At 47.4% G+C, this 27,233-nt stretch overlaps 2 protein-coding genes and 1 pseudogene across 2 annotated transcripts in view; all 3 read right to left on the bottom strand.

Moving 5' to 3' along the window:
* LOC142590487 (uncharacterized) overlaps positions 1 to 18,076 on the bottom strand; it is a 38,442-nt gene extending 20,366 nt beyond the window's left edge. The window contains exon 1 of the mRNA XM_075702648.1: positions 17,873 to 18,076. Within this exon, the coding sequence (XP_075558763.1) occupies positions 17,873 to 18,065 (193 nt within the window). The 5' untranslated portion in view covers positions 18,066 to 18,076. The remainder of the gene's footprint in view (positions 1 to 17,872) is intronic.
* Positions 1 to 27,233, bottom strand: part of LOC142590485 (uncharacterized) — a 98,085-nt gene that overhangs the window by 20,575 nt on the left and 50,277 nt on the right. The gene's annotated exons all lie outside the window — the stretch shown is intronic.
* LOC142590765 (uncharacterized) lies at positions 2,358 to 4,635 on the bottom strand (annotated as a pseudogene).

Here is a 27,233-nt window from a genome sequence, read left to right as displayed (position 1 = left end):
CACATTCGAAAACACTCTGCAGGCCTGTCGGTACACGTACTAGGCATATTGGTGCTCATACTGTGACAATAGCAGATGCGTGTGTATATAATTAAGAAATACAAACTGTGTCCCGTGGCAATAGCCCCTTCCCACACTTGTTATGCTTCACTGCAATACTTTTGCCTATGCTTCACCAAGTAACATTTCTGTAAAGAGGCGAAGCTGGCAAATTTTTAGGTATTTTGAAGCCTGTCACTGGCATTGCCTCGGCGGCATGGAATGTGGGATGTACATAAAAACAATGGTCACATCATGGCTACATGAAGGGGAGACGCGGGCTGAAAAACAGCGATTTTCATTAAAAAAGTCATTTTTAGGTTTTCGACTGTTTCAGCAAGATTGACCCCTCCTCTTTCACATGTAAAGAAATCAGAGCCGTAAATGATCGGGAAATTATAAATAAACTCAGTGAAAGCACTCGAGGTGGCAAGAAAAGGTGCAAATCTGGCCCATTTTCCGGCGCGTGATGCGTCAAATCGCGGCATCGCAAGCCACTGGGCTTGTGCAAGGCAGCATGGCCTACGCTTTTTCTGTCCGAGGTCAGCTTTGCCCCGTCACGATCTCCCCGGGAAGTAATAATAAAACATTTCTCTGCCAAAACCAAGCGCTTTCACTAGATTTTTAAATCACGTGGTGCGATTCAGGCCACGCCATTGGCTGCTAGTGCCCGACGCGGCCACAGCTTGTCTGCTCTTCCTGCGACGTGCAGCTCTCGCGACGTGTTCCCAGGCATGCACGCATTTTTATGCTCCTTGTTTCGATGGATCCCGTGAAGAAACGCGATTTTCTATCTCGACAGTATCGGTCGAAGCACAAGTTCAAGGGAACTCGCCGCAAAGTCAAGCGGCATGCAATGGAGACGTCCGCTGCAGCTAGGCCTAACCTAGGTGATGGCGACGCTTTCGACGGTTTAGTGCCAACCGGCCGCTCAAGATTCGTTGACAGTGCTGACGAATTTGTCTGCGCATCGGAGAAAAAGTTGAGAATCTTCGACAATCAAGATAGCGACGAGTAGACGGCAGGTGCCTTTATCTGCGAGATCGGCGCCGCGAACACACTGGTGGGCACCGCGGCATGTCCGGCGTGCAGACTGCGCAACCTTTTTATCCGTGAGTTGGCCAAAAAACGGAAAGGACTCGCGTCATTTTTGCAGTTGTGTTGCAACAATGCAGCGTGTACCACGTCCGTTATCTCGTCAACGTATTCGTCACGGCGTGCACCTCCCGCAGATGACGCTAACGGTGGAGCGCGCCCTTCGGCAACCCCTAGAGAGAGTTGTCGTGAATTAAGGCAGTGGTTGCAGCGCGCGCAATTGGAGCTGGACACAATCAACTCGTCCGATATTGTGCAGTTCATGGTTTGCCAAAACCGATGCACCATAAATTGTTCACCGTCATAACAAAGAAAGTGCACCTCGCTGCTGCAAAAGCAGTGGCTTATAACTTTGGGTTGGGTCATAGCCTCCTTTATTTTTCTGTGCCTGGTCAATGGCAGCTGGGCAGGTGCTGTTTGCGCAAGTATGCGAAGCCGCTCCCAGGTGGCGCCTGCAGCCCTGGGTTGAGCAGACGACGCAGCAGTAATACGTAGCGTGGAGGACCTTGCGCTTTGTTACAGCGCAGCTTCCATTTTTCTCCAAACATACATAATGTGGGAGAATGGTCACGATGTTGGCTACCTATATATTGCTTTCATACATATGCAAGCGTACGTAAATGAGTAGTAGTAGTACAAGACTTTATTCAGGCACAAAACAGGCGCCTAGGATGTCGATGGCCTGCTGCACGAGCAGGCGCCGTTCACTTTCAGCTCCAAGCCAGTCCAGCCAGTATGGGAGGAGGTGGGAAAGAAACCCCATTACAGAGCAACAGGGCAAATAGGTTGGCATAAAGGGCAGGGCAGTTGGGACATGAAGGATCGGGATGGAATTTGTATACGTTAATGAGGAGTTGGATAACCAAGCAAATTGTGAGCAGCGATTCCAAGGTGAACATTTAGTTTGTCGACTTCATCACCGGCGATGCTATTCATTTCGCTAGTTCCCTATAAAAACACACAAACATTAGACCCCTTAGGTTACCTCATTAACTAACATTATATGAGGGTATTTCTCAATGGCACAAGAGTCTGCCTGTGAACACCATCTCATGTTCCGAAGATGTTTTTTGCAGGCTGCTGTGAAAGCGTTCCTTATCTGTGTGTTTACCACCGACTTTTGCCTGGTAATGATGCAACGGAACCAAAAGGCAAGACACATCTAGTCGACATGCAAGAACTTTACTGTCATAAGCAAGAAAAGTCATAAGGGCAAACACATCTCACAGCTTCAGCAACTTCCTAGAAAGCGGCTTGGATGTAAGTGGCTTGACTACGTCCCTCCTATCTGTCACAGACAAGGCATAGTTTGTGAATACTGGTCGGAAGAACTGTGCACAAACAAGTTTTGAAAGTTCTTTATGATGGTCACTGCGTGCACATGCACATTTTAATGCCCCATGTTCTGAAAGGACATCCACGGCAGTTGAGACTGCAGCTTGAAGGGGCTTTGCCAGAAACCTCCTTTTCTCTAGCATCACTTCAATGTACTTTCGCAGTGTGTAAAGCACATAGACAAACTCGGCAGATGGATAAAAAAGCCCTCCCCTGTCCTGATGTCGTATCAGGCTGTCGCTGGGTGCAGATGAGGCAGGTCGTGTGAGAAGAGCACTGCAGGAGCTGCAGTCCAACTTCTCTTGCACAACACGGGCCAAGTAGCCTCCTAAGACGGAGAGTGCCGCAGTGTCTGGTGTAGGCAGCAAGCTTTTTGGGTTGTTGAGGAGACCACCAAGGAGCCTTCTTATCTCTTGTGGAAATGAATCCACATGCTGGGTCACTGCAGGCTCACTACTCAGGGGTCCAAGTGACCGGTTTGAACTGTCAACAACATTGCTGTTTAGCGAAGCTGAAACTAAGCCAGTCTTCAAGACCTTCTCCACACCAGAGAGGACTGCTCGAGCATCTGTCTGATCGTTGCTCCCAGCAGATCGCCTTAACCATCCAAAGAATGATTCACTTGGGTCTGATGAGAATTTTCTTGTCAGAATGAACTTGAAGCCTTCAACAGCAAGGAGGTGCTTGACGCACTCCACATTTGATGTTGTTGTCATAACAAGAGCTTGATAAGTTTCCTTGCTAAGGAACTGTTTTGCTTGGCAATGACGTCGCATGTTTTCAAGGTAACTTAACGACGTCATTAGCCAGTTTAGACGTGCATCTTCAGCACTGTCATACTGCCTGCTATATGGAAGTTTTTGATCAATCTGTTGTGCACAATTGCTCACATCCATCAGCAGGAACCAGCTGTGCATCATATCCATAAACTCCACTGTAGGCCCCACAGCAGCAAAACTTATGTCGCATGCGTGTCCAGCTTGTTCTTTCAGAAGCTTAAGTGCAGCAGTGACCGGCGGTGATAAAACCTGCACAGCTCTTGACACATTAATTTTTTTCTATATTATATGGGAAAACATGCTTCCTTGTTAAAAAGCGAACCGGTTTAACAATGCTGTCTTGCTGCACCCGGTACAGTTCTTTCAGGTGTGAGGAAGACACTTCATCTTTTCCAAGGTCCCTGGCAAGGAAGTGGGACCGCGCATTCTTGATAATGTGGCACTGGTCGAAAGCGAGGAACAATTTTCGTTTTGGATCCTCAGGGTGCTGTGTGCAATGGCTCAAGCTTCCACCACACAGAAGTTGAAATGCATGGACACTGATCTTGTGATTGTCAGACACAATGCGCACAATCTTAAAGCCTATTACTTCAACTTCCTTTATCACAAGCTTTATCAATGGAAAGAGATCCTGTCCAGTGCAATTCCTTGTAAGGAAATACCCAACAGGTATTCGAACATGCACCGACAACCCTGTTAGCACAAAACAAACAAGTGAGTTGGCCAAAACAGGTTCACCAGTAGCTGTTTCTTGAAGTCTATTTCCCAGATCAACTACTCCCACAAACGCGTCTCTTTGTTTGTTGTACTGCAGTCTCTGTTGAATCCGCATCCTACCCACAACTAAGGAGCACACTTTAGCTTGCTCGGCTTTTAGGTTGCTTACCTCCGCCTGAAGACGTTGTTTCACAAGGGAGGTGAACCCTACATCACCAGAATTTACTCCTAGGTATCTCTGTAGGGTTGACTGGCTTGGCAACTTCAAGATGCCTTCTTTGCGGATATGCTCGTAGGCCTGGGTTGATAGATTTCTGAGAATAATGCAGTGGCGCACTACTAGCTCAGACCAGGTAGGACTGGTCTTACTGAAATTCTTGATTTGATCGACGAGAATGCTTGCACCCAAGTGCTTCTCGCCCGCCGCTTTGACAACACCAGCAAATGCAGTGATATTGCACTCCTCTTTCAATCGCCTGAGCTCCTCCTTATACTTGTCTACAGTTCGTTTGAGTCGCTCTATTTGAGTTTTCATGTCGCGCTCTTTTCGTCGCCACTTCTGGCTTTCCACAAGAGACGTCGAGCTGCGAACATCTGCCTGGGTCGCTTCATCTTTTGAACTGCAGCAGGGCTCGATGTGGAGCCGATCGTCACCACTTGCAACATCCATGTTCGAGGAGTCAAGGACGGGGGACGATGCAGTCGGTAGCGGAAAGTCGGCAGTGACATCGCGAGGCAGGCAACTTGCAGTAGCACAGACAAGGGACGTGGAATGCAAAACGGTAGCATCCTGTTTTCTCAAAACAGCATTGCTCCGGGACTTCTTCGCAGGTGGTTGCATATACCCTGGATAGTCTGGAAACACGCTCGGTGCCGCACCTCTTTTAAGCTTCCTAGTCTTGCATCCTTCCTTGTAGTCGTCAGGGAGGAAATGTTTGCTGCAAACGACTGAATAGCGTGATGTGGTATTCGGCACCCAGTCCTTTCTGGATATCACTTGCAGCCACTTCACTCTTAAGTCGTTGTCACTAGGAATTTCATGGAATTAAATTTCTGGCACTTTCCGCTTCGCGTCTGATTTGCATCCCGGCACACAGCAGTATGCCATAGCTCTTGGCACACGCAAAACGCTGCGTAAACACAACGCAAACAATGCGCCGACTGATCACCGCAGCCCGCACACCCGCACGTGCCTTCCCCAGGGCTGGCAGCGCCGCCCCGCAGAAAAATTCAGCAAAGGGGCGTTGCCTTCAGACGGCGCTTCAGCAGCCTTTGAGCAGGCACAGAAAAATAGAGGAGGCTATGGTTGGGTCAGTAACAGCACAGGAAGTGGGTCAGCATGGTGCTCACAAAGACTCTGAGTGAGAGAACAACAAACGGTGCAGGTGAATTCTAAAGTTGTGCACTGGATCTAGATACCTTGGCCTGCTTTATGTGCAATTTTTATATAGATTTCAGTGCTACAACACAAATAAATAACTTTTATAACTTTCAAGTGTGTTTTTCTCAGCTTCATATTTTTGGCCAAACATGGTATTTGTTCATGACATCTGATGGGCTTAGTCTGGTCCAGTGAAGACCAAATTTGGTGTGCATAATCTGTAAGATATGTACAATGCATTTATCTAGGTTTTAATGCAATCAGTTTATTTTTGAGAATGAAAATGTTCAATACATTTGGGTACCAGCCACTGAAAGTGAAGCATCAGATATGAAATTCTCTCAAAATGTCGCCTGTCAAGGGAATTGTATTATCTTGGTTATTAGCACTCGGTGGAGTGTTAGGGACAAGAAAAGTCATTTTGCACTGGTATATAATGCCAACTGCTAGGTCCAGTAGCTGCACAAACATGCACTGTTTCTCACTTATGCATGGCACTTAGGACATGAAAGCATCAAGCTATTCTAAAACTAAAAACGGATTTGAAATGAGGATATCAAGCTATATAAGTGGTACAATTTTTGTTTACCTAGCATTAATATTTAAAAAAAAAAGGTTTCTGAGGAGCGGCTTCCCTGAAAAAAAAAAAAGTCAAATGGCGACTGGAAGCCTAAGGTACTGAGACTATTACTGAACTGAAGAGCCTTCCCACACGGGCAACTGGTGATAATGATGACAACCAGGTGCTGCATGCACAGTTGGAACAAGGGTGCTGACACAAAGAGTGTGCGTGCTCACAATTTAGGGCGAGTTTGTTGCCGGACCCAACTTTCCTAGTTGTGTGAGACATGTGCAGTCTACGAATATTAAACCAAAGGTAGTGCTTATTAACAATTTAGTTCTCTCCAGTTGTTGTTCTCAAATAGAGGTTCACAAAACCATTTTTAGGGCCCACGAAGCCTTTGTACACCAGTTGAATTCAAGAGTACAGCGTGCAGTGAATCACAGCTTTGACATGATTAACCAAGGTGCTACCTGCCCACCACGGTAATTAATCAAAGAAGAAGCCACATCACTGTTATTACATATAAGGCACTTGGCACATACTAGGAAACCTTCCTCTCGGTAAAGTTGACAAAGTCCATGTTGACAGTCTGGCAACACTAACATCTGGAGTGATGCAGGCTAATTACAAGGATACAAACCTTCACCTCGTTTGTTTAGTGTCATATTGTCTGCTTCAAATTTTCTAATTCTGCGACATCCAGCAGCGACAGGCCACTTTGCACTTGCCCTCTAATGGTGGCTTTCTTTTCCATCATCAACCTGCTATAATATTTCTCGCTTCGTAGGCTTGTTCCAGTTGGAGGCGGTTGACGAAGGTGGTGTTCGGCCCCACTGTCAGCAGCTGGCGATGAAACCACTGAAGACGATCGGTTGTTGAAGTGGCTAAGCCTAGCATCGTGGTATATTGACAATTGTAGTCGTTTATGTTTATCGGGTAACCACGTTTCACCGCCTAACAAATGTTATCGCACAGCTCAGGACGCGCATACATGAAATCAAATTACACAAGGTTCGGTGACAACAGACAGCGGATATAACCATCCATAGCGTTCAAGAAACGTCTGATACATGCAGGTGCATCCTGCACTGTGCATTACTACATGACAATATGCAGCTGAAACTAACCCCAGTGCACACTAGAGGCGATACACACAGTACCACCGACACTATGCGACTGACGTGTGCCAACAGCAATGACAGCACAAAGGCTCGCGAGAGAGTTCAGCAAGCAGTGCCTGCTGTCAAGGCTGTACTGGAAATGGAAGCTATGAACTGGCATGCGGTGTGTATGCAATGCTGGTTTGAGGCTGAAGGAAAATAGAATGATGGCGATGCGATGCTCCTTGCATTTTCGGTGCCTTTTGACTTGCGATCATGAGAAAAAGTCCCAAGAATCAAATGAGAAGAGTTTGAAACATTTGAAATTTCGGTCGTTGTTGTAAAAGGACCCTATGGAGTGCATGGTAGTACCATGGAAAAGTCTAAATATTTGGACAGGCCCAGAAAACAGCAAATTTGAATCGGAAAGCAGTTCATTTTAAGGAATTTGGGAGTTGGCGAGGAATGACACGGTTTCATGCCACGTCGACAATATCTTCACACGATATTTTCACATTGGTAATGAAGTTAAAATTAAGTTCGTTGTATCGAGGTTTAAGTGCATTCGAATTCCACTTAATGCAATTAAACATTTTGCAAACCATATTGCAAATCTTGTGCTGCAACCGCATGCACCTGAATAACAAATCAGAGGTTGTGTCTTGGTCAGGTGTCGCAAGGTACTTTTGGTGCAATCTTCCTGTGTTTAACATGTGTACTGTGAAACAAAATAAAGTTTTATTGTTTGTAGTTGTCAAAAAATGGCAACACCATCATCGTTTTTTGCATTACTGTGGCCAACACGCCAATTTTGCAAACAAATGTTAATACTGCTGGGAGTGCAAAAATAAAACGTCAGGGCTTGACTTTATAATGGCATCTGAAAACAATTAGATAAAGATGGATGGATTCATACAGTAGAATTGTGGCAGTGCATTCTGCGAATAGAAAGCAAAACAGTGCAACGATCGATTTTCGCTGGAAGCTTTGTTGTGCAATGGCTACCCTGTTGACAGTGAACTTGAAGACATTGTGGTGTGTAATGAATAAGAGCACAAGAACAAGGCCAGCCAGATCGTCTGTTCCATGCCTGCAGTGCAACTAGTGGGCCAACCGGATTTGCCAGTGCTTAGCATGAGTGTGAGCTGTTCGGAAAACCAGCTGTTCCTGCTCTGCGTCACCTGCCTTCTCGGTTACGAACAGACGTTACCCTCGGAACTGTTCAGTACACCCATTACCCTGGAACTCCGGTCTCGGACTCTGCCTCCCATTATGCCCGACTCTCCCCAGCCGACGTCGCTGCCACCCTCCGTAGCCTGCTCTGGAACTGTCCCGCAACGCCATCCAGCGGTTTTCAGCGCTACAGATGAACACGACGTCAATGACTGGTTGTCTACCTACGAACGGGTGAGCTTGCACAATCGATGGGACGATACTGCCATGTTAAATGCCGTCATCTTCTACCTTGCGAGAGTGGCTCACCTGTGGTTAAAAAATCACGAAGCCGACTTTCAGTCCTGCTCCACGTTCAAGACCAGTTTCGCTGCAGTTTTCAGTCGCCCCGCCATCCACAAGTTGCGCGCCGAGCAGCGGTTACGACAGCAAGCGCAACAACCTGGTGAAACATTCACCCGTTACAGTAGACTCACGATAATTCAAACTCTGATAATTCGTACTTTCGGTTAATTCAAACAAAAATCAAATTTTTGGTTGGTTCGCCATGTTTTCAATGTATTTTAAGGCCGCTTAATTCAAACACCGCAATTCGGTTAATTCATACTTTTTGCTTGTCCATACCGGAAAATTATCGGCTATCGTTGCCACCACTGGTGAAAAATCTGACTTCTTATATCACCACAACAGCGGAAAATGTTAAAATAAGCGCACTATGGCCTAAAAAAATAAAAGAAAGCGAACAAGAGCCTAACAAACAAACGTTCGAAACAAAAGCCTCCCGAAGGGCACATTGTTGCTCAACTTTCCGTGGCTTGCTAGCATGCTTGCTAGCCAGTTCAAAGCAGGAAGTTCGAAATTAAAACACATAACCCTCAAAACTTGTGGAAATTACAACTGTCCACGTGCGTTTGTCAAAACGCTCAAAACTGACGTAAAACCTGACGTAAAAACAAAGAGCACGAGAAAAGGAAAAAAAAAAAGGTGCGAAAGTGACGCGAGTAGCATCGGCCGATTCCGAATCACGTGACCGCTCGCGCTTTTCTTTCCCTGGTCGGTCGCCCGCTTTGGTAGCATCATGTCTCCGCGGGGGAAGTACCGAACCCTTTCTGTGAAAGAAAAATTGGCAGCCATAGAAGAAGTTGAGGCTGGAGCGAAGAAGACTTCTGTGGCATTGAAGTATGGAATCACAAAAAGTACGCTGACAACGATAGTGAAAGCGAAAGACAAGCTGCGAAACAACGCAGGCCATTTCGCTCCCGACAGAAAAAGGCTTAGGGAGGCGGCGCATCCGGAGCTTGAGAAGGCAGTTTTTCTTCTGCTGAAGCGTGCTCGGAGCTGCAGTCTACCAGTAAGTGGACCAATCCTGCGAGAGAAGGCCGAACAACTGTCTTTGCGCTTTGGAATTGAAGACTTCAAGTGTAGTGATGGATGGGTGTCGCGATTCAAGGGGCGACATGGCCTCACTTTCAAAACAGTAAGTGGAGAAGCGGCAGCGGTCGATGAGGCGGTTACTACCGACTGGCAGCAGACGCGTCTTCAGAGCCTACTGCTTGAATGCTCCCCAGCTGACATTTATAATGCTGACGAAATGGGACTGTTCTTCAAGTGCCTTCCTCAGCAAACATTGTGTCGCAAGGGGGAACGTTGCACCGGCGGAAAGCTGAGCAAGGAGCGGCTCACAGTCATGGTTTGTGCCATGACTGTGGTAGTCACAAGCCCGAACTTTTCGTTGTTGGCAAATCAAAGCATCCGAGATGCTTTAAAGGCGTCCGAACTCTTCCCATTTCTTATGCAGCAAATACACGTGCATGGATGACACAATCTTTGTTTGAGGATTGGCTGCGGAAACTTGACGTGCGGTTTAAGCGCGATAAAAGAAAAGTGCTGATGATAGTGGATAATTGTCCCGCTCACGGTGACGTGGAGGGGCTGGAGGCAATTCGTCGTGAATTCCTCCCTCCAAACACAACAGCGGTCCTCCAGCCTCTGGATCAGGGGGTAATCAAATGTCTGAAGATAAACTACAGAAAGCTACTCCTTAAGAGGATGCTAATATGCATGGATAATTCCATGTCGTACAGCGTAACACTGCTGTCGTCTGTGGGAATGCTAGCTGACGCATGGAGTGCAGTAACATCGGCAACGATACGGAACTGCTTCCAGCATGCCTTCCGCATACCAGGCCACACCAGTGATACCTTGCCTGACTGCGCTCGAAATGAAGGTGAAGACTGCCTCCAAATGGAGAGCGATGAAGCAAGGCTAGTGCTTTCTGCACTCCAAGTACACAACATAGCTGCTGACCTCAGTGAATTTGCGGCTGCCGATGATAACCACTGCGTGTGCAGGGAAGACACCCTGGACGACTTGGTGGCTGAGGTGCTGCCAGCACAGTACAGCAGCGAAAGTGAAGAGGAATCAGAAGAGCAATCCTCTGTGACAGGAGCACAGGCCTTCCACTACCTTGCCGAGGTCCGCAAATATCTGACTGTAGAAGAAAATTCTCAAGAACAACTGGCTGCTCTTAATGGAATAGAGAACTTTGTTCTTAATGCACATGTAAAGAAAAAACAATCAACAATTCATGATTTCTTCAAACGGTCTAGTCAGCCATAGATTTCCATTAAACTTGTTCTGGATCCTTCACCTCTGCTCTGTTTCTACTGTGTAATTAAAGAGTGAAATGTTTCAAATATGATTTAAGTGGATAATTAATTGTAATGTGCGCTGTAATCTTGCTCAGAGTCATATATGCGAGAACCTCCGACAATTCAAACTTCCTGATAATTCAAACAAAATCCTGGGGTCCCTTCGAGTTTGAATTAACGAGAGTCTACTGTATATCGAAGAGGTTCTTAACCTATGCAAACGTGTGGATGCTTCTATGTCCGAAAATTACAAACTGAAGCACATTTTGAAGGGCATCGCCGATGACGTTTTCCAATATTGATCGCCAAGAGTCCGTGCACCGTAACAGAGCTCATAAACTTGTGCCAAAGCTACAATGAGTTGAGGAGGCAGCGCGAGTTGACCAGGCGCCCCTCAGTGGCTGGCGAGGCCCTCTCTTCTATGATAGCCTTCTCTGATCGCTCCCCCTTGCTCACACAAATCCAAGCTTTCGTGCGGGAGGAAGTTGCACGTCAGATTTCTCTACTACCCTTCGCTGAGCTACCCCAACAGCAGCTGCTGCCACAACAGCCTCCTACACAGCTCGCCCCTACGCTCCGGCGGTTTATTGAAGACCAAGTTGCCGAGGCTGTACCAATGCAGCATCAGCAGTAGCCTGTCGCCACGCCACTTACTTATGCATCTGTCGCCGCACAGCCTTCTCGTCAACCACTCGTTGCGCTACATCCTCGGCCGCTACCACCCGTTCATCATCCCGTTCATCGACCTGCTCCTGCTTTTGCTAATCCTTGGCGCACGCAAGACAGCAGGCCCGTATGTTATCCCTGCGGTATTCCCGGCCATGTTGCACAACTCTGCTGTCGCCGCATGCTGCACTCTGATGGGTTTGTGCAGTCGCCTACCTCCGCTGACGTGCAGCCTTTCCACGACACTTATTTTAGTCGGCAGTCGAACAGGCCACGAGCCGAGCACCCGGTCCTTACACGTCGTTCACCTTCTCTGCAGGTTTGTTCGATTCAGAAAAAGGTGCACGGCACTTCAAAAGAAAAAGTGCAGGGGGTGCCGGGCTGCACCCACCCGCTGCAAGGTTCAAGGGTGCAGTGCACCGCGGCGGCACCTTGCATTGCACCCCGTTCAATCGAGCACGGGGGTGCAGGGTGCACTGCTGCACCTTAGGGAATCGAGGGTCTAGGTGCAGTGCACCGTGAATAGGTGCAGAAGGTGCAGAGAAACTTGGCTGAATCGAATAGACCTTGCATCACCGCTCGTTGTCCCCCATGCGTCGGCGCCCTTCACCCACGCAAGCGGAAAACTATGCGCCACAGTTCAGCAGGCAGGAACTGTGTCGCCATCGATCTGTACAACTCCTCCATTGTCGCCTTCAAACTTTCTTGAACTTACTGTTGAGGGCGTCCCTAACGTTGCGCTAATTGATACTAGAGCAGCCGTGTCTGTCCTAAACGAATGCCTCTCTCGCGCTTTACGAAAAGTTACGGTGCCATTTTCTCTGGGTTTTCTCTTCGCACAGCAAGCGCCCAGCCAGTTCAGCCTCCAGCAGCATGCACAGCTAGAGTTGTTATTCAGGGCGTTTTCTATATTGTGAAGTTTGTGGCTCTGCAGTCCTGCTCTCACGACGTGATACTTGGGTGGGACTTTCTTTCGCGAAATAATGTAGTCATCAATTGTGCACGTGCTGAAGTTGAATTATCGCCCTCTGTGTGACGTGCCCCTCTTCGGCGCCACTTCTCTTCCCGCTAAGCTAGTTCTTCGGGAAGACATCGCCATACCACCGTACTTGTGTGCCGTTGTTCCCGTCTGCTGTAGCACTGTCTCAGAAGGCGCTGTCCTCTTCACTCCTTCGGAACTCTTCATAACCCGCAGACGTTCCCCTCCCTTTCGCCACGCTTGACATTTCAGCCGGTTTCAGCGCCATCGTTGTTTTCAATCCGCTTCCTAAGCCCTGACGGCTCTTTGTGGCAAAGCACTTGGCCATGTTCGGCCTCTTGATGACATGTTTATAACTGACGTGCCGGATACTTCGTATGCAGAGCTCACTGACTTCTCTGCACTTTCCACTTCTGCTCCACCATCACCTGATTTATTCACACCTTTCACTGCCAATGACCTTATTTCCGAGCAGCGCTCCCAGCTTCTTCACCTGCTTGCCCAGTTCCGCTCTTCTTTTGATGTCGCTCAGCCTACTCTGGGTCGCACGTCAACTGTCAGCCACCACATTGACACTGGCTCCAACACGCCATTGCGGCAGCACCTGTACCGCGTATCCGCCAAGGAGCGTCAGGTGGACGACATGCACATGGACGACATGCTTCAACGCAGCGTCACTCGACCTTCCAATAGCCCGTGGGCATCATCGGTGGTTCTGCATCGATTATCGCCGTCTTAATAAAATCATGCGAAAAGACATCTACCCTCTACCGCGCGTTGACGACGGTCTGGACAGCTTGCAAGGCGCTGAATTCTCTTCGGTGGATTTACGCTCGGGCTACTGGCAGGTCCCGATGTCAGCAGTTGATCGCCCTAAAACTGCATTCATTACTCCAGATGGTTTATACGAACATAATGTGATGCCATTTGGCCTATGCAATGCGCCTGCTATGTTTGAACTAATGATGGACAATATCTTGCGCGGCCTAAAATGGAGCACGTGTTTGTGCTACCACGACGACATCGTTGTGTTCGTCCCTGATTTCAGCACGCATCTTCTTCACCTTAGGCAAGTGTTGACGTCCTTGACCAACGCAGGCCTCTAACTGAACTTGAAAAAGTGCCAGTTTGCCACGTGCAAGCTCATGATTCTAGGTCACATCGTATCACAAGACGGCATTTGCCCCGACCCATCAAAACTTCACACTGTGGCAGAGTTTCCGACACCTAAGACGCTCGAAGAACTCCGCGCCTACATCGGCCTCTGTTCTTACTTCAGACGCTTTGTTCGCAATTTTACTTCGATTATATCACCTCTGACACAACTCTTAATTAGTGCCAATGACCTATCCTCCTGGTCTCCTGCATGCGACACCGCGTTTGTGACCTTACACCGTCTCCTGACGTCTACGCCTATACTGCAACACTATGACCCCACCGCCCCAACTGAACAGCATACTGATGCCAGTGGTATTGGCCTTGGTGCTGTCCTTGCGCAGTGCAAGCCTGGCTACTCCGAGTACGTCACTGCTTACGTCAGTCGTGCGCTGACCAAAGCGGAACGCAATTACAGCGTCAAAGAAAAAGAATGCCTGCCCATCGTTTGGGCACTCTGGAAGTTTCGCCCTTATTTATCCGGCAGGTCTTTCAATGTGGTTACTGACCATCACAACCTTTGTTGGCTATCCTCTTTAAAAGACCCGTCTGGACGCCTTGCCCGCTGGGCTCTGCGCATTCAAGAATACGACATACATGTCTATACCGCTCAGGTCGCAAGCACACTGACGCTCTGTCCCGCTCTTCGCTGCCAGCCGACAAGGCCTCCCTCTCCGCCATTAAGGCAGTATCCTCGATCGACATCGACACCTTCGCATCAGAACAGCACAAGGATCCTGGGGTGGCCTCTCTTTTGGATCTCCTTTCTGGCTCGCCTGCATCTCCCATCTCCTGCTCCCTGCATCGCCAGGCTATCCATTTTGTTGTCTGGGATAACCTCTTGTATCGACGCAACTACCAGCCTGATGGTCACAAGTGGCTCCTGGTTATCCCTAGGACTTTGCGTTCCAACATGTGCGCGTCTTTCCATACTGACCCACAATGTACACACGCAGGCGTTTTGAAGATGTATGAGCGCCTGTGGCAACGTTACTACTGGCACCCCAGCCCATTGTTATTCTTCTGACTATTTCAGTCTCATGATCCGGATCCGCAGTCACTACCTGCCCTAAGTAGATGTAAGCATGTTAAAAAATAAAAAAGCGACTTCCAGTTTTTATAATAAGGAGCAGTGCTTACATTATTCAATAAGCAAACAAAAAAGGGGGGGGTGGCTAGTGAGATGCTCAGCAAATAAAATACCTTCGAAAAATATTGTAAGACCAATTGCGAATCGAGTCGACCGTTTGCAAATACAAATAAAAATGAGATGCATACAGAAGCAAATATTTTCGAATATGGGCTATTTCTATCTATTGATTACAAGCTCCTTGGTATGATGTTTAAACATTGTCACAAGTGAGATTCTCTCTCAACAGCTGTTAGGTCACCCTCAGCTGTCTAGACATACTCTCAGCCCGTGCACAATGCGTCAGTGTTGCGTTTCATTGCTTGAAAGAGTTTATTTTGGTTTGAAGGAGGGACATCTGCATTTCGACGTCAGCCAATACACTTTGTTTATCTCAAGCTTCTTCAACAATGCGGTGGCAGGCCTCCTTTCCCATTCATTCATCAATGTGTCAGTCCTTTCTGTTCTCGTCCTCCTTCCGACGCACGTTCGCTTCATGAACCATTTGAACCATCCTTTTGGTCAGTTGCACAGTGAACCTAACATTTTCAGTACTCCTTAGGGGCCGCAAAAACATCCGAAAAATTGGCCAGTTCAACAAAATAAATGCATGTCTTTTCTGCCCTAAAGGGCCCCTGAAATGGTTCGGACAAATTTTGTAGACGCGTAGGGTACAGCTAAAGTTAATTATTCGCAGCACAATTGGTATGAAACGTCTCATATTAAGAGAGCTACAGACGATTACAAGTTACCCTCCTGCATAGTCACGCATTTTCTCAACTCGTTCGACGAGTAATGGGGGCTAAGCTCCACCTTCACTGGCTCTGCGTCATGATGGCACGTCGTGTCGTCGACTTACGGTTCTTTAGCAGCAAGCGCGCGAAGCCTCTCCAAACTCTCTGCCAGCTGCATGGCAGTCGACCCCAAGCGAGAGCTATCGAAGCACCGTGCGTTGCGAGCATCCTGTAACAGTGCCGAACGTGTCTGGTATTCTGGCAACGACAGGCGGGCTGGGTGTTTCGACGGTTGGCTGGAGGCATAAACTCAAGCTGATGAAGGAACTTTAGCATAGACGTACATGAGCGGCGTGATCAGTCTGCACTGTCCAGCCACCTGTTGGCGCAGAGCTTAACCAGCCAAACAAAGCACTAATATTGCTCTAACCAAGTATAACATACGTTAAACATCTACAAAAACAATGTGTTAACGGTTACACTCCTGCAAAAAAATTACACCAGCAGCAAAGAAGAATCCATTTTGTTACTGCTACTGTGTGTGGTTGAGCTCTGTGCCACCAGGTGGCTGCACCATGCAAACCATTCACAATTTGCACTCCTGCTCATCCCATGAAATGGCAGTCAAATGGCCAGGCCCTGTCTCCTTGCACTTGCGTTTACCCTAATAACGGACTCGCAAAACGAGATTGCATTAGTAATCTTCCGGTGTAAAGTCACGGCTGCAAACACGCAAATCCTGGCGCCAATTGAATAGCAGCAGTCCGACGCGCTGCAGCCAGTCCGCTTGTCTGCTGCCTCGCAGAGGTACACAATGTCCCAGCTTGACATACTGCTAGTCGCTATGTTTGCCATCCATAACGCAACAAAGTCAAATCATAATGCTCGCGAAAAGATTGAGACCGACTCTAACCACGGAGCTCTCATCAAAATGGAGCACAATGTAACACAAGCAGACGACGCTTGCTGTGTGCCGGAAGTGCCTAAGTGTACAGAGAAATTGTTCTTGTGCATTCTCTTTCTGTTATTTTCTTTTTATAGAAACAAATTAACTAACATTACAACTATTAAAAACATCATTCGTCCACCATAAAGATGGAAAAATGATTGATGACGGGCCCTGGGCAACCAATCAGACAGCTCGCCCTACTGACGTAAATTGGCTGATTTACATCTTATGGGTAGGGGCGGCTGAAAATTCCACCAAGCAGGGTGGTGCTGCGATCGGCAGCGATGTACATTTTAGAAACCTTATAATAAATTACATGCTTTAGGCGGAGCACTTAGATGCATCAATTAATGATAAGAAGGACCTACTCTATCAACTCAGTACGTTTGTACAAAATCGTCAAAATCGTTTCAGGGTCCCTTTAAGGGTTCAATTTGCCACAAGCAGATGCTAAAAAGCTATGAATGCATGCTAGTGCACTTATTAGGCGTATCGGTGCTCGTACTGTGATGGGAGATGGCGAGTGTACACTCGTATAATTAAGGAATACATACTGTGCCCCGTGACAATTGCCCTTCTGATGGTTGTTACACTTGACAGCAATACTTTTGCATATGCTTCACTACGTAACACTACTGTACCAAGGCAAAGATAACTTTCAGCAACCTGCCTTATGCAACACGCCGTGCTTTCCGAGCTTCGGAGCTAATAGCAAGGACCACAAAGGCAGAGTCGCATTGTTGACAGTGACGAATTCTTTCAATGAAAAACATGGCACCAAACGGCAAGAAGCTTAACAGCGAACGTTGAAGCAGCTGGGCTTAGCGCTGCCGCAATGGCGGCTACAGCTACAAGCGGATCTCAGTGCTAGAGCGCCGTTAGAGGCGGGGAAGTAATCACAAGGGCGACGGTGGCGGCATTGTGTGATTAATGCCATTTCAGACCTTGGTCATGGTAAAAAAGTCTGGAAAATCGGACAGTGAAGGGTTCTTACGTCTAAAATGTCAGACGTTGACTCTATGGGGTACGTGGTGGTCCCACGAAGCTATCAGAATTATCAGGCGTCCGGAAAGCCGGTTGTTGACTTTACAATGGCACCTCCTCCAGGAGTTAAAGTAGATTCGTTACGATTCCTCTTTGTTACTCGAGCCAGCATAACCACAACTTTCGTTCCCTTTTAATAAAATTACAGCAAATTTCCCTGATAGAAGGACAAATTTCAGTTTTCCCTGAATATTTCCAGACTATTCAAAATCCCTGAGAATTCCCCGTTTTCCCGGTTGGTAAACAACCTGAATCTGTCTTCATATGGCGTGATGACGCTTCGGCAAGCACTCCAGCGGTCAGGTCTGCTGACACAAAGTTCACTATAAGCCTAGAAAGGAAAAATGCCTTAACATAAGAGAAGTGCTGGTCACTACCCACCTGAAGTCAAGCTTAACTGATCCAGAGTCTCCATAGTCTGCACACTCCTAGACTCAGTCATTGCTTTGAACAAGCACTCGACAGACTTGTCAACCAGAGGCGAGCTGCACTGCATGCCAACCTCGACCTGGCAGACAATCTTGGAAGGGCCGTGGCATTCCATTTTGGCAGCGATGCTATCAGCTAGGCTCATCGCATTTGTGAGGCCTGCACAAAAAAATTAGGGTAATTGCAGTCCTGTTACATCGAGAAGAGGTAAATACAACAATGAAAAATATGCAGAGGCAGAGTACAAGGCATAGCCATGGAACACGAAATAACCTTTCGGTGCAGGATTCCTAAAGGGCTACAAGGGACATTCCACATTGAATACTAGAAAGCAGGGCACCCTCTTTTTCTGTGGAAGGCTTATGACAGTAGAACATATGGACACTTTTTCATGTCATACATGCTACAGCTATTGGTGTAGTCCAACTAATGAAAGTGTTTGCAAGATCCTAAGGTCATCGCTATCAACCTATTTAATGCCCACTGTAGGATCCGCAATCACCCCATGTCTTGTGCCAGTTGATACCATCCTGTGCTTGCAAATTTTTTATTTCGTCACACTACATCGTTGTCTGCTGTCCGCAATCGCACATCAGTTCCATCGGTACTCATTCTGTAACCCTGCTAGACCGTCGGTTACCTGCACTACCCATTACATTGCTTGCCAAAATTTTTTTAGAGCGCAGCTCTTTGGCGTCCGTTCCTGGGTTTCGCGTCGTCGTCGGCCTCGTAACCAGCTCCGCCCCCCTTTCATCCCCCCAGCGCTAGCAGCGACCGACTGATACCGCTGGATGCCGCTGACACCGCTAGAGAGTCAAGATAACGTGACTGCATAGAACACCGTCGCCGCCATGCAGAAAGAGGAGGAAAGGGTCCCCCCCCCTGTATCGGCGTCAGCGGCATCAGTCAGTCGCTGCTATCTCTTCCCTCCTCCCTTTATCGTGTTGTCCGCTTGCTGCGCGCGCTTCTGCCCCCATCGTTTGCCGCTGGGTGTACACGCCGCCCCCCTCCCCCCTCTTCCTGCGAGTCTCCGGTTGTCAAAGCGCCGTCTCGAACTTAATTCCTTTCTTCGCTCCTCCTCCAATGCAACCCCTGTGCGGTGGCAATCAGAGAGCCAGATCGGTGGCGGCGGATCTGTATATGTGCACCGCCCGAGCCGAAATTGCCGCTGCCGTTCGCCCTGTGCGGTGGCAATCAGAGAGCCAGATCGGTGGCGGCGGATCTGTATATGTGCACCGCCCGAGCCGAAATTGCCGCTGCCGTTCGCCACTGCGAAATTATCTGCCAGTTCTTTCTGAGCCATGAGCGAGACGACCGATGGAAGTCCTCCGTCTGCTGCTGCTGCTGCTGCTGCTAAACGAGCTGCCAGAGCAGAGGCCCAGCGCCGTCGCCGTCAGAATCCAGAGGTGCGTGCCGCCGAAGCAGAAGCTTACCGTCGCCGCCGTCGAGATGATCCAGGAGTACGGGAAATATAAAAAAAAAATTCTGTGATAGCGCATACATGTGTTGCTCGATTTCTTTGCCTCAATCTATCGAAAAGGTGAAACAGCTGATTTGCTGCGCTCAAATTTCGCATTAGGAAGTAACGTAATCGTCGGTAATTTTTTTTTAACTTTTTAAAGACTTTAACCCAGTTAGCAGTATGTATGTATGTTAGTGCATGTATGTACGTACGTACGTACATGCACCTAACCTCTTTCGTGCCAACTTGAGTCACTGTGTAGTCGATGGTCACATGGGTAGAGCATCTGGCTGCTGTGCTGCGGGAGCGGGCTTCAAAACGAACCGCTGGCCCGACTTGCGTCATTGAGCATGTAACATTAGTTATGTGCTGCTATTCACCAAAATTCGACACCGAGTTGGGCCACTGGGTAAGTGGCATTCGGTATGTGCCACTGTTTAATATCCCTGAGCAGCTTCTCCCATTGATCTCCAATTACCAGTCTTGTAATCTACATTTACTCTGTGTCTAGGCTGGCTGGCCTTTTTCCTTTGAACTAATTTGGTCTTTCTCTCCTCAAATTGAGAACAATCCTAGACCTCTCAAACCTATGATCACTACCATTTACCCTACCCAACACTTCTACATCCTGCACTAGGGTTGGCACAGATTATGAAATTAATTTCATCTCTCCTTTCTCCATTAGGGCTTTTCCAGGCCCAATTCGTGTTATTGCGCTTCCAGAAGAAGGTATTCATAATTTGATGCCGATTCCTTTCCGTGAACTCTACTAACGTATCTCGTCTACTATTTCTAGAGTTGATGCCATAGCTGCTAGTCGCCCTTTATCCCAGCCAATTTCCCCCCACTTTTGCATTAATGTCACCCATGATTACAGTACAGCAAGGTTGGACCTTTCTCATTGCTAATTAAATATTATCATAAAATATTATCAATATTATCATCACTGGAGGTTGCAGAGTAGGCTCCTACTAGCTGTAATCGATGTGATCATACCAATATCTGCTCTTAACTTTTATTAAGATGACTGCTAACCTTTTTTAATACTGTCACAGTGACTTTGAACAAACAAAGTGGCACAACGCTCTGGGCAAACCTGTGCCCAGCAAAACCAGTGATACTCAACACAATGATAGAGGTGTGCCCACTCATTGATCATCGAAGTGTCACCTGCAGGTCAAGTGCATCGGCTTTTATACATTGTTACGTTTCGCCTACGACGCGCGGTATAGCCGGCGCGGATGCAACGGACGCCGGGGCTTCGTTCAAAGCGGCGGACATTTTGGCCCGTTCGACGCCGCCGCTACGCCTCCCCGCCAAGCGCGTCCAGGCATGTTCCAATGCCACGTGTCTTCGTGTGCGCGCGTGTGTGTGTGTGCATGTTGGTGCCCACGCTTGTCAAAGCGCGGCAGCCGGGGAGAGGAGCTCCCCCAACTGTGAAGCGAGGAGGTCTGATCGGCGCCGGCCCGGCGGATGCGTCACCTACTCGTCTCAACGTGTCCGAGCGGCGCCGTCACGTGCGCATCTATCGAGGCGTTCCTTCTTCCCCTCGACTCCGAGAGTATAAGAGCAGCTGCTCCCGGACGCCGAGAGAGGCTCCGATTTCTTCAGTTGAGTTACGTGCTCTCCCGTCTCTCTACTTCGGTCGACCTGACCGCCCGCTCTTTTGCGATGCTAGAATAAACAAGTTGTTCTGTTACCAGTCGACTCATGCTTTGCCGGGACCTTCGGATGCTTCCAGTTGTGCCCCAGGCCGCCAGGCCAACGCTACCCTTGGGGCTTGCTACCCAGTTGCAACAACTCGTGCCAGCGGTCCGATTGCAACAACGGGCGTCAGCGCTGAGATTCCAACAACATGACTCGTCAAAGGTTCCAGTTGCATTGCCGATGCCTTCATGCCTTCCACAAAGTACTACGCAATTTGTGACGCGCATTCAATGCGATTACACAAAGTTCAATGACAATAGACACAACCAACAATAACAGTCGAGGAACTTCCGATACAGAAAAGTGGGTCTTCAGCTGCTTGACAATATTGCAAGAGGGATTGGTCCGTTAGAAGTGTTAACCGAAAACATTTTTACGGATACCAATACTGTAGAATTCATCAATATTGCTTGCCATGTCCTTATGAATTAGAAACCCTACCCTATAGTCTATTTTACCTGGAAGACCTCTGTAGCAGAGGACGTGGCCATCAGTCAGCTCTGTATAAGCATCCTGTTTTCCTAACCTCATTACACACCAATTATATCTTGTGTAATGCCTGATAATACCTCAAAGAGCCCCACTCAGCAAGCCTCACTCTTGAGGTGTCACATGCTAAGTGTTCCCAGGTTCAATTTTCATTGGCAGCCTGTACAGATCCGGAGATTCTTAGCAGCCTCTGCCACTTTGTAGGTCTGACTGCCACCTTGTTCAGGTGCTTCGCAGCCGCACTCGGTGTATGCTGGCTAAACACACTGGGCTGCGAGGCCAGGACGTATTCCTATATCAGAGATTTCCTCTCAGAAAAGCCGACCTAAAGGTCAGGGACCAAGCCACAAACCCATTCTTACAGGGTTGGCGCAGTGTTATCCCCTCTCCTTTTCAATATCGCCCTAATAGGCCTTCCGCCGACGACATTACCATTTCGTCATTCACAGGGCCAATCGGGGCAATGGAGAGCCGCTTGCAGGAAGCGGTAGACTTGGTGAGTGACCACGCTAAGTCGTGCAGCCTCAGCTGCACCCCCCAAAAGATGGAGCAACTCCTGGTCTCACCGCGAAAGAAGCACGCATCCGACTCCCCACTATCAACATACAACAGGAGGGACACACCATCATTCCTTCTCAAAGCATAAAGATATTGGGAATGGTTTTCCAGTCGGATTGCACCAACACAATATTAGTTCACAAGCTTAAGAATACATCAGCCCAAGCAACCCACATGATCCGGCGAATAACAACCAAGTCAAGAGGCATGGGTCAGGCGGAAGCGCTTTGGCTTGTCCAAGCTTTCATGTCTTGAACAACTTATGCTATTCAATACGCACTACTCAACATGACAGAATTAAAGAAAATTAACACAATAATATGAAAGGCATATAGGCAGCCAATTGGCCAGCCGATCAGTACATCCACAGAACGCCTACTACGACTAAGAGTGCACAATATTCAAGCAAAAGTAGTGCTGACTAACGATTTAGTTCTTTGCCGTTATGGTTCCTAAATAGAGGTTCACAAAGCATTTTCAGGATCCACGAAGCTTTTGCGCACAAGTTGAATCCAAGAGTACAGGGTGCAGTGAATCACACCTTTCACAGGGTACTGCAAGGTGGTGCTTCCCAAACAAGGTAATTAATTAAAGAGGAAGCTATATCACTGCTATTACACATTCAGCATTTCGCACATACCTGGAAACGTTCCTTTCGGTAAACTTGACAAAGTCCATGTTGAAAATCTGGTAACACTAGCATCTGGCATGATGCAGGCTAGTTACGAGGGTACAAAGTCCAGGTCTATGAAAATAAGTGCCAAGGCAAGCTGCAATGCATTTTTTGTGGCGAAATCCTTGCAGAAAGCTCCTTTTGACTGAACCAAGGTAGCCTGACACCGGACAACGCACCTAGCCTATCAAGAGAAGGACCTCGACTTTCTAAGATTGCAGAAAATGATGATGTGATGATGATATGTAGTATTTATTGGCACAAGGGCCAAGTGTGGCCAAAGAGTGCCAAGGCAGCGGTGACGAGTACTGAATGGACTAATGGCTGATGTGACGTGGCTGTAGAGAGGCCTAAAACTGAGAGCTATAAGTTGCATAAACTACACAAGGAATAAAAAAATGAGAATGGCTGAAGTAGGGTATGCTATAAGTATAGGATGTACAACAATGGTGTAATAGCGTTACATGAATAAAAATGGACAGGCGATGGTTGTTGACGAATAGCACAACAGCCTCAGCTGATCCCTTGAGTACAAGGGCCTGGAGGCATGTGCTAGAACAAAGGTTCACATCACGACCGCGGCCTCTCACAAGAGGCCAGGTTACGAATTTCTTGCACAGAAAACGTGGAGGGTGTCAACGTCGTTTAAGAAGGCTAAGGTAGATTGCATGTGAAATAGCGGTTCTCTGCCTAGAAACAGTGCCAGGTGAAGTGTGTTTTCCTCTCGACTTGTGTTTCGTGGCATTCTAGGAAGACATGCTGAACACTGAGTGTCTCCCCACATCTACTACACATTGGACGTTCCCCGCCACTCAAAAAAAAGCTACGTGTACCGTAAGTGTGCCCTATTCTGAGACGACAGAATAGGACATCACTTCGTCTGGACTTGGTCAGTGATGGCCAGTATCCTAAATGTGGCTTAACTATGTGGAATTTATTAAGGGTTTCAGAGTCCCATTTATGCTGCCAGCAGGTTCCGAGTTTTTTCCGTAAGTATGGCTTTAGGTCTGAGACCGGAACGGCTGCGGACATGTTGCAAGCTTTTGTGTCTGCCAGGACGTTATCTTCGGTCTGCCAGGACGTTATCTTCAATACCTCTGTGTCCAGTCATCCAGCATATCGTTACATGTTGGCCAGAGGCATAAATAGTACATAAGAGAGAGAAAAGATCTGCAATTACTGGATTTGTGTGGTTGAAGCATGACATCAATGTTTTCACAACGCTTAATGAGTCTGTGTATATGACCGCCTTATGTAATTTTAACTGTTTGATGTGTTTCGCAGCCGACCACAGTGCATACGCCTCTGCTGTAAAGATGCTTGTTTGAGGGTGCAGAACATCGGACTCGAAAAAGGATGGGCCGACGGCTGCGTATGACACGCCAGCACGTGATTTAGACGCATCTGTATAATACTCTGGACAAGGGTATTTAAACTGTGATCCCAGAAAATGCATATGAATGTGTGCCTCTGGAGCGTGCTTCGTTACCTCCACAAATGACGTGTCACAGTCAATGATTCGCCACAACCACGGTGGAAACGGCTTGGCAGAAGCCATTAGACTATTTTCATGAATAGGAACATCCATCTCCTCGCTCAGCTTTGTCACACGGATCGAGAATGGCTCTCTGGCTGTAGGTTTGTTATGAAAGAGTGTTGCAGAGGTCATATCGTTTATGGTGGGATAACAAGGATGGTTTTTGTTAGCACGTACTTTCAGAAAATAATTAAATGTAGAATATGACCACTGCAGATCGAGCGACCATTCATTCGATTCGACATAGAGGCTTTGAATCGGACTCGTCCTAAAGGCGCCGGTGGCGAGGCGGATACCAAGATGATGCACAGGGTCCCGCATCTTGAGAGCGCTGGGTGTAGCTGAGTGATACACAACGGCACCGTTGTCTAACTGCGATCGTACAAGGCTCCTGTAGAGGTTCATGAGGCATTTCCTGTCGCTTCCCCATGTTGTATATGACAGTATATTCAGGATGTTCATTGTTTTAAGGCATTTAGCTTTCAAATACTTGATATGAGGAATGAAGGTTAGTTTTGAGTTGAGTATTATGCCTAAAAATTTATTTTCAGTGTTGAGTTGTATGTCTTGTCCATGCAGCATAATATCAGGATCTTGTATCAAGCCTCTCTTTCTAGAAAAAAGCACACTTTTGAGGGGGTTTAGCTTGAAGCCATTTTCGTTTGCCCATTTTGAGACCTTGTTCAGTCCGAGTTGGACTTGGCGCTCGCAGACAGCAAGGTTACAAGACTTAAATCCTAGTTGCACATCGTCTACATACATTGAATAAAACATTGAGGATGGAATGACTTTGTGGATGGAATTCATTTTCACAATGAAGAGGGTGCAACAAGAGGGGAGATTAGTCTCGGAGGATTCCGAATTGCCATGTTGTGTCATAGGCTTTCTCCAAGTCCAGAAATACAGAGAGAAAAAATTGTTTGTTTATATAAGCCTCTCTAATACTTGCCTCAATGCGAACAAGGTGGTTGATCTATTGTTGACCTACCCTCCCTGAAACCACATTGTAGGGGATCAAGTAGATGGTTGCTTTCCAGGAAATAGATTAGACGCCGATTTACCATTTTTTCATATAATTTACACATGTGGCTTGTTAGTGCTATTGACCTATAACTACTGGCTAATGTGGGGTCTGTGCCTTGCTTATGAATTGGGATGACAATCGCTTCTTTCCATGAGGATGGAATATGCCCAGATACCCACATGGCGTTGTAAAGAGACAGAAGTGTGTTCAATGTTTCTGGATGCATATTCTTGATCATTGCACACATTATGCGGTCACCACCTGGTGCTGAGTTGCCGCAGGAACTGAGAGCAGCTTTCAGTTCAGCGAGACTAAACGGACGGTTGTAAGGCTCATCTGCTGCGCATTTTCGTTTAAGGCGCTCTCGCTCTATGCGTTCCTTGAATTTTAGGAAAGTTGGCGCATAGTGTGATGCACTAGAAATATTTTGAAAACGCTTGCCCAGGAAATCTGCCTGATGGTGTCGCCTTGAGCGTTTACTAAAGGAAGCGGTTGTGTTTCCCTGCCCTTTAATCTGTTCACCCTGTTCCATACCTTACCCTCATCCTTGTACGAATTGATACTACAGATGTACCTTTCCCAGCTTTCTCGCTTAGCACGTCGACGTGTTCTCCTGCCCTGTGATTTTGCCTTCTTGAAATTACTGAGGTTCTCCGCAGTTGGAGAGTCACAAAGCAGGCTCCAAGCTTTATTTTGTTTTTTTCCGTGCCTCTTTGCATTCGTCATTCCACCAAGGCAAACGACGCTTATTAGCAAGTCCGTTAGTTTGTTTTATGCATTCTTCAGCGGCGTCAATAATAAAAACTGTTAAATATGCCACAGCATCATCTATGTTTAGAGAGCTCAAATCATCGTACTGTAAATATGTAGTCTCCTGAAACAGTTCCCAATCCGACGAGTCGATTTTCCATTGGGGAATCTGTGGAGGGCATTCAGTGCGTTTTGTTAAATTTAAGAGAATAGGAAAGTGGTCACTTCCGTACGGGTTTTTCAGGACCTTCCAATCAAGGTACGGCATTAGATATGGAGAGGCTATGGTTAGGTCCATTGAAGAATATGATTTGTGTGTAGTGCTATAAAAGGTGGGTTCTTTTTTATTCAGAAGAGCTGCACCGGTACATAAAAGAAAGTTTTCTATAGTATGCCTTCTAGCATCACAGCGCAAGTCGCCCCATAGCGTATTATGGGTGTTCACATCACCTGTTAAAATGAATGGTTCCGGAAGCTGATTGACTAGAGTTTCAAGATCCCTTAGTTGCAAGCAATGTTTGGGTGGTATGTAGAGGGAACAGACCGTAACCAACCTGTCGAATGGAATCGCCCTAACCGCCACTGCCTCAAAATTAGTTTGAAGGTGGAGGTGTAGGCAAGCAACTGACCTCCGAGCTATAATAGCAATGCCACCAGACGCGGCATGGCCATCGTCACGATCTTTGCGGAATAATGTGTATTGTGTTAAGAAGCTTGTATTTGATGTTTTCAAGTGTGTTTCCTTAATGCAGAACAGCCTAGGATTAAACTCTTGTATTATTTCTTTTATGTCATCTAAGTTGTTTAGAATGCCACGGGCATTTCAATCAATAATTTGTACAGCCATTTTATTAGGATGAGGAATGTTCTGTGTTCAGGTGTGTTGTGGTGTACTTTAGGTAACAGGACCGTCGTCTGGCCCTGTTATGGGCTTTTTGTTTGTTTTGGCGAGCTCGAGAGAGCCACGCCGGTTTTTTGGCACCAAACGTGACGGTGTTGTGTCCATTGCCTCCTGGGAAGCACTGGACGCCCGAACGTGCAGGCTCCTAGTTTGTTTGTCAGACCTCGCCTGGCGAGGCGTGGTCTTGAGGCCCGACGTACCTGGGGTAACCG

Source organism: Dermacentor variabilis, chromosome 8 (genome assembly GCF_050947875.1).
Source record: "Dermacentor variabilis isolate Ectoservices chromosome 8, ASM5094787v1, whole genome shotgun sequence".
Taxonomy (NCBI): Eukaryota; Metazoa; Arthropoda; class Arachnida; order Ixodida; family Ixodidae; genus Dermacentor; species Dermacentor variabilis.
The sequence above is the reverse complement of the archived record's forward strand: the minus strand, read 5'-3'. Positions and strand labels throughout refer to the sequence as shown.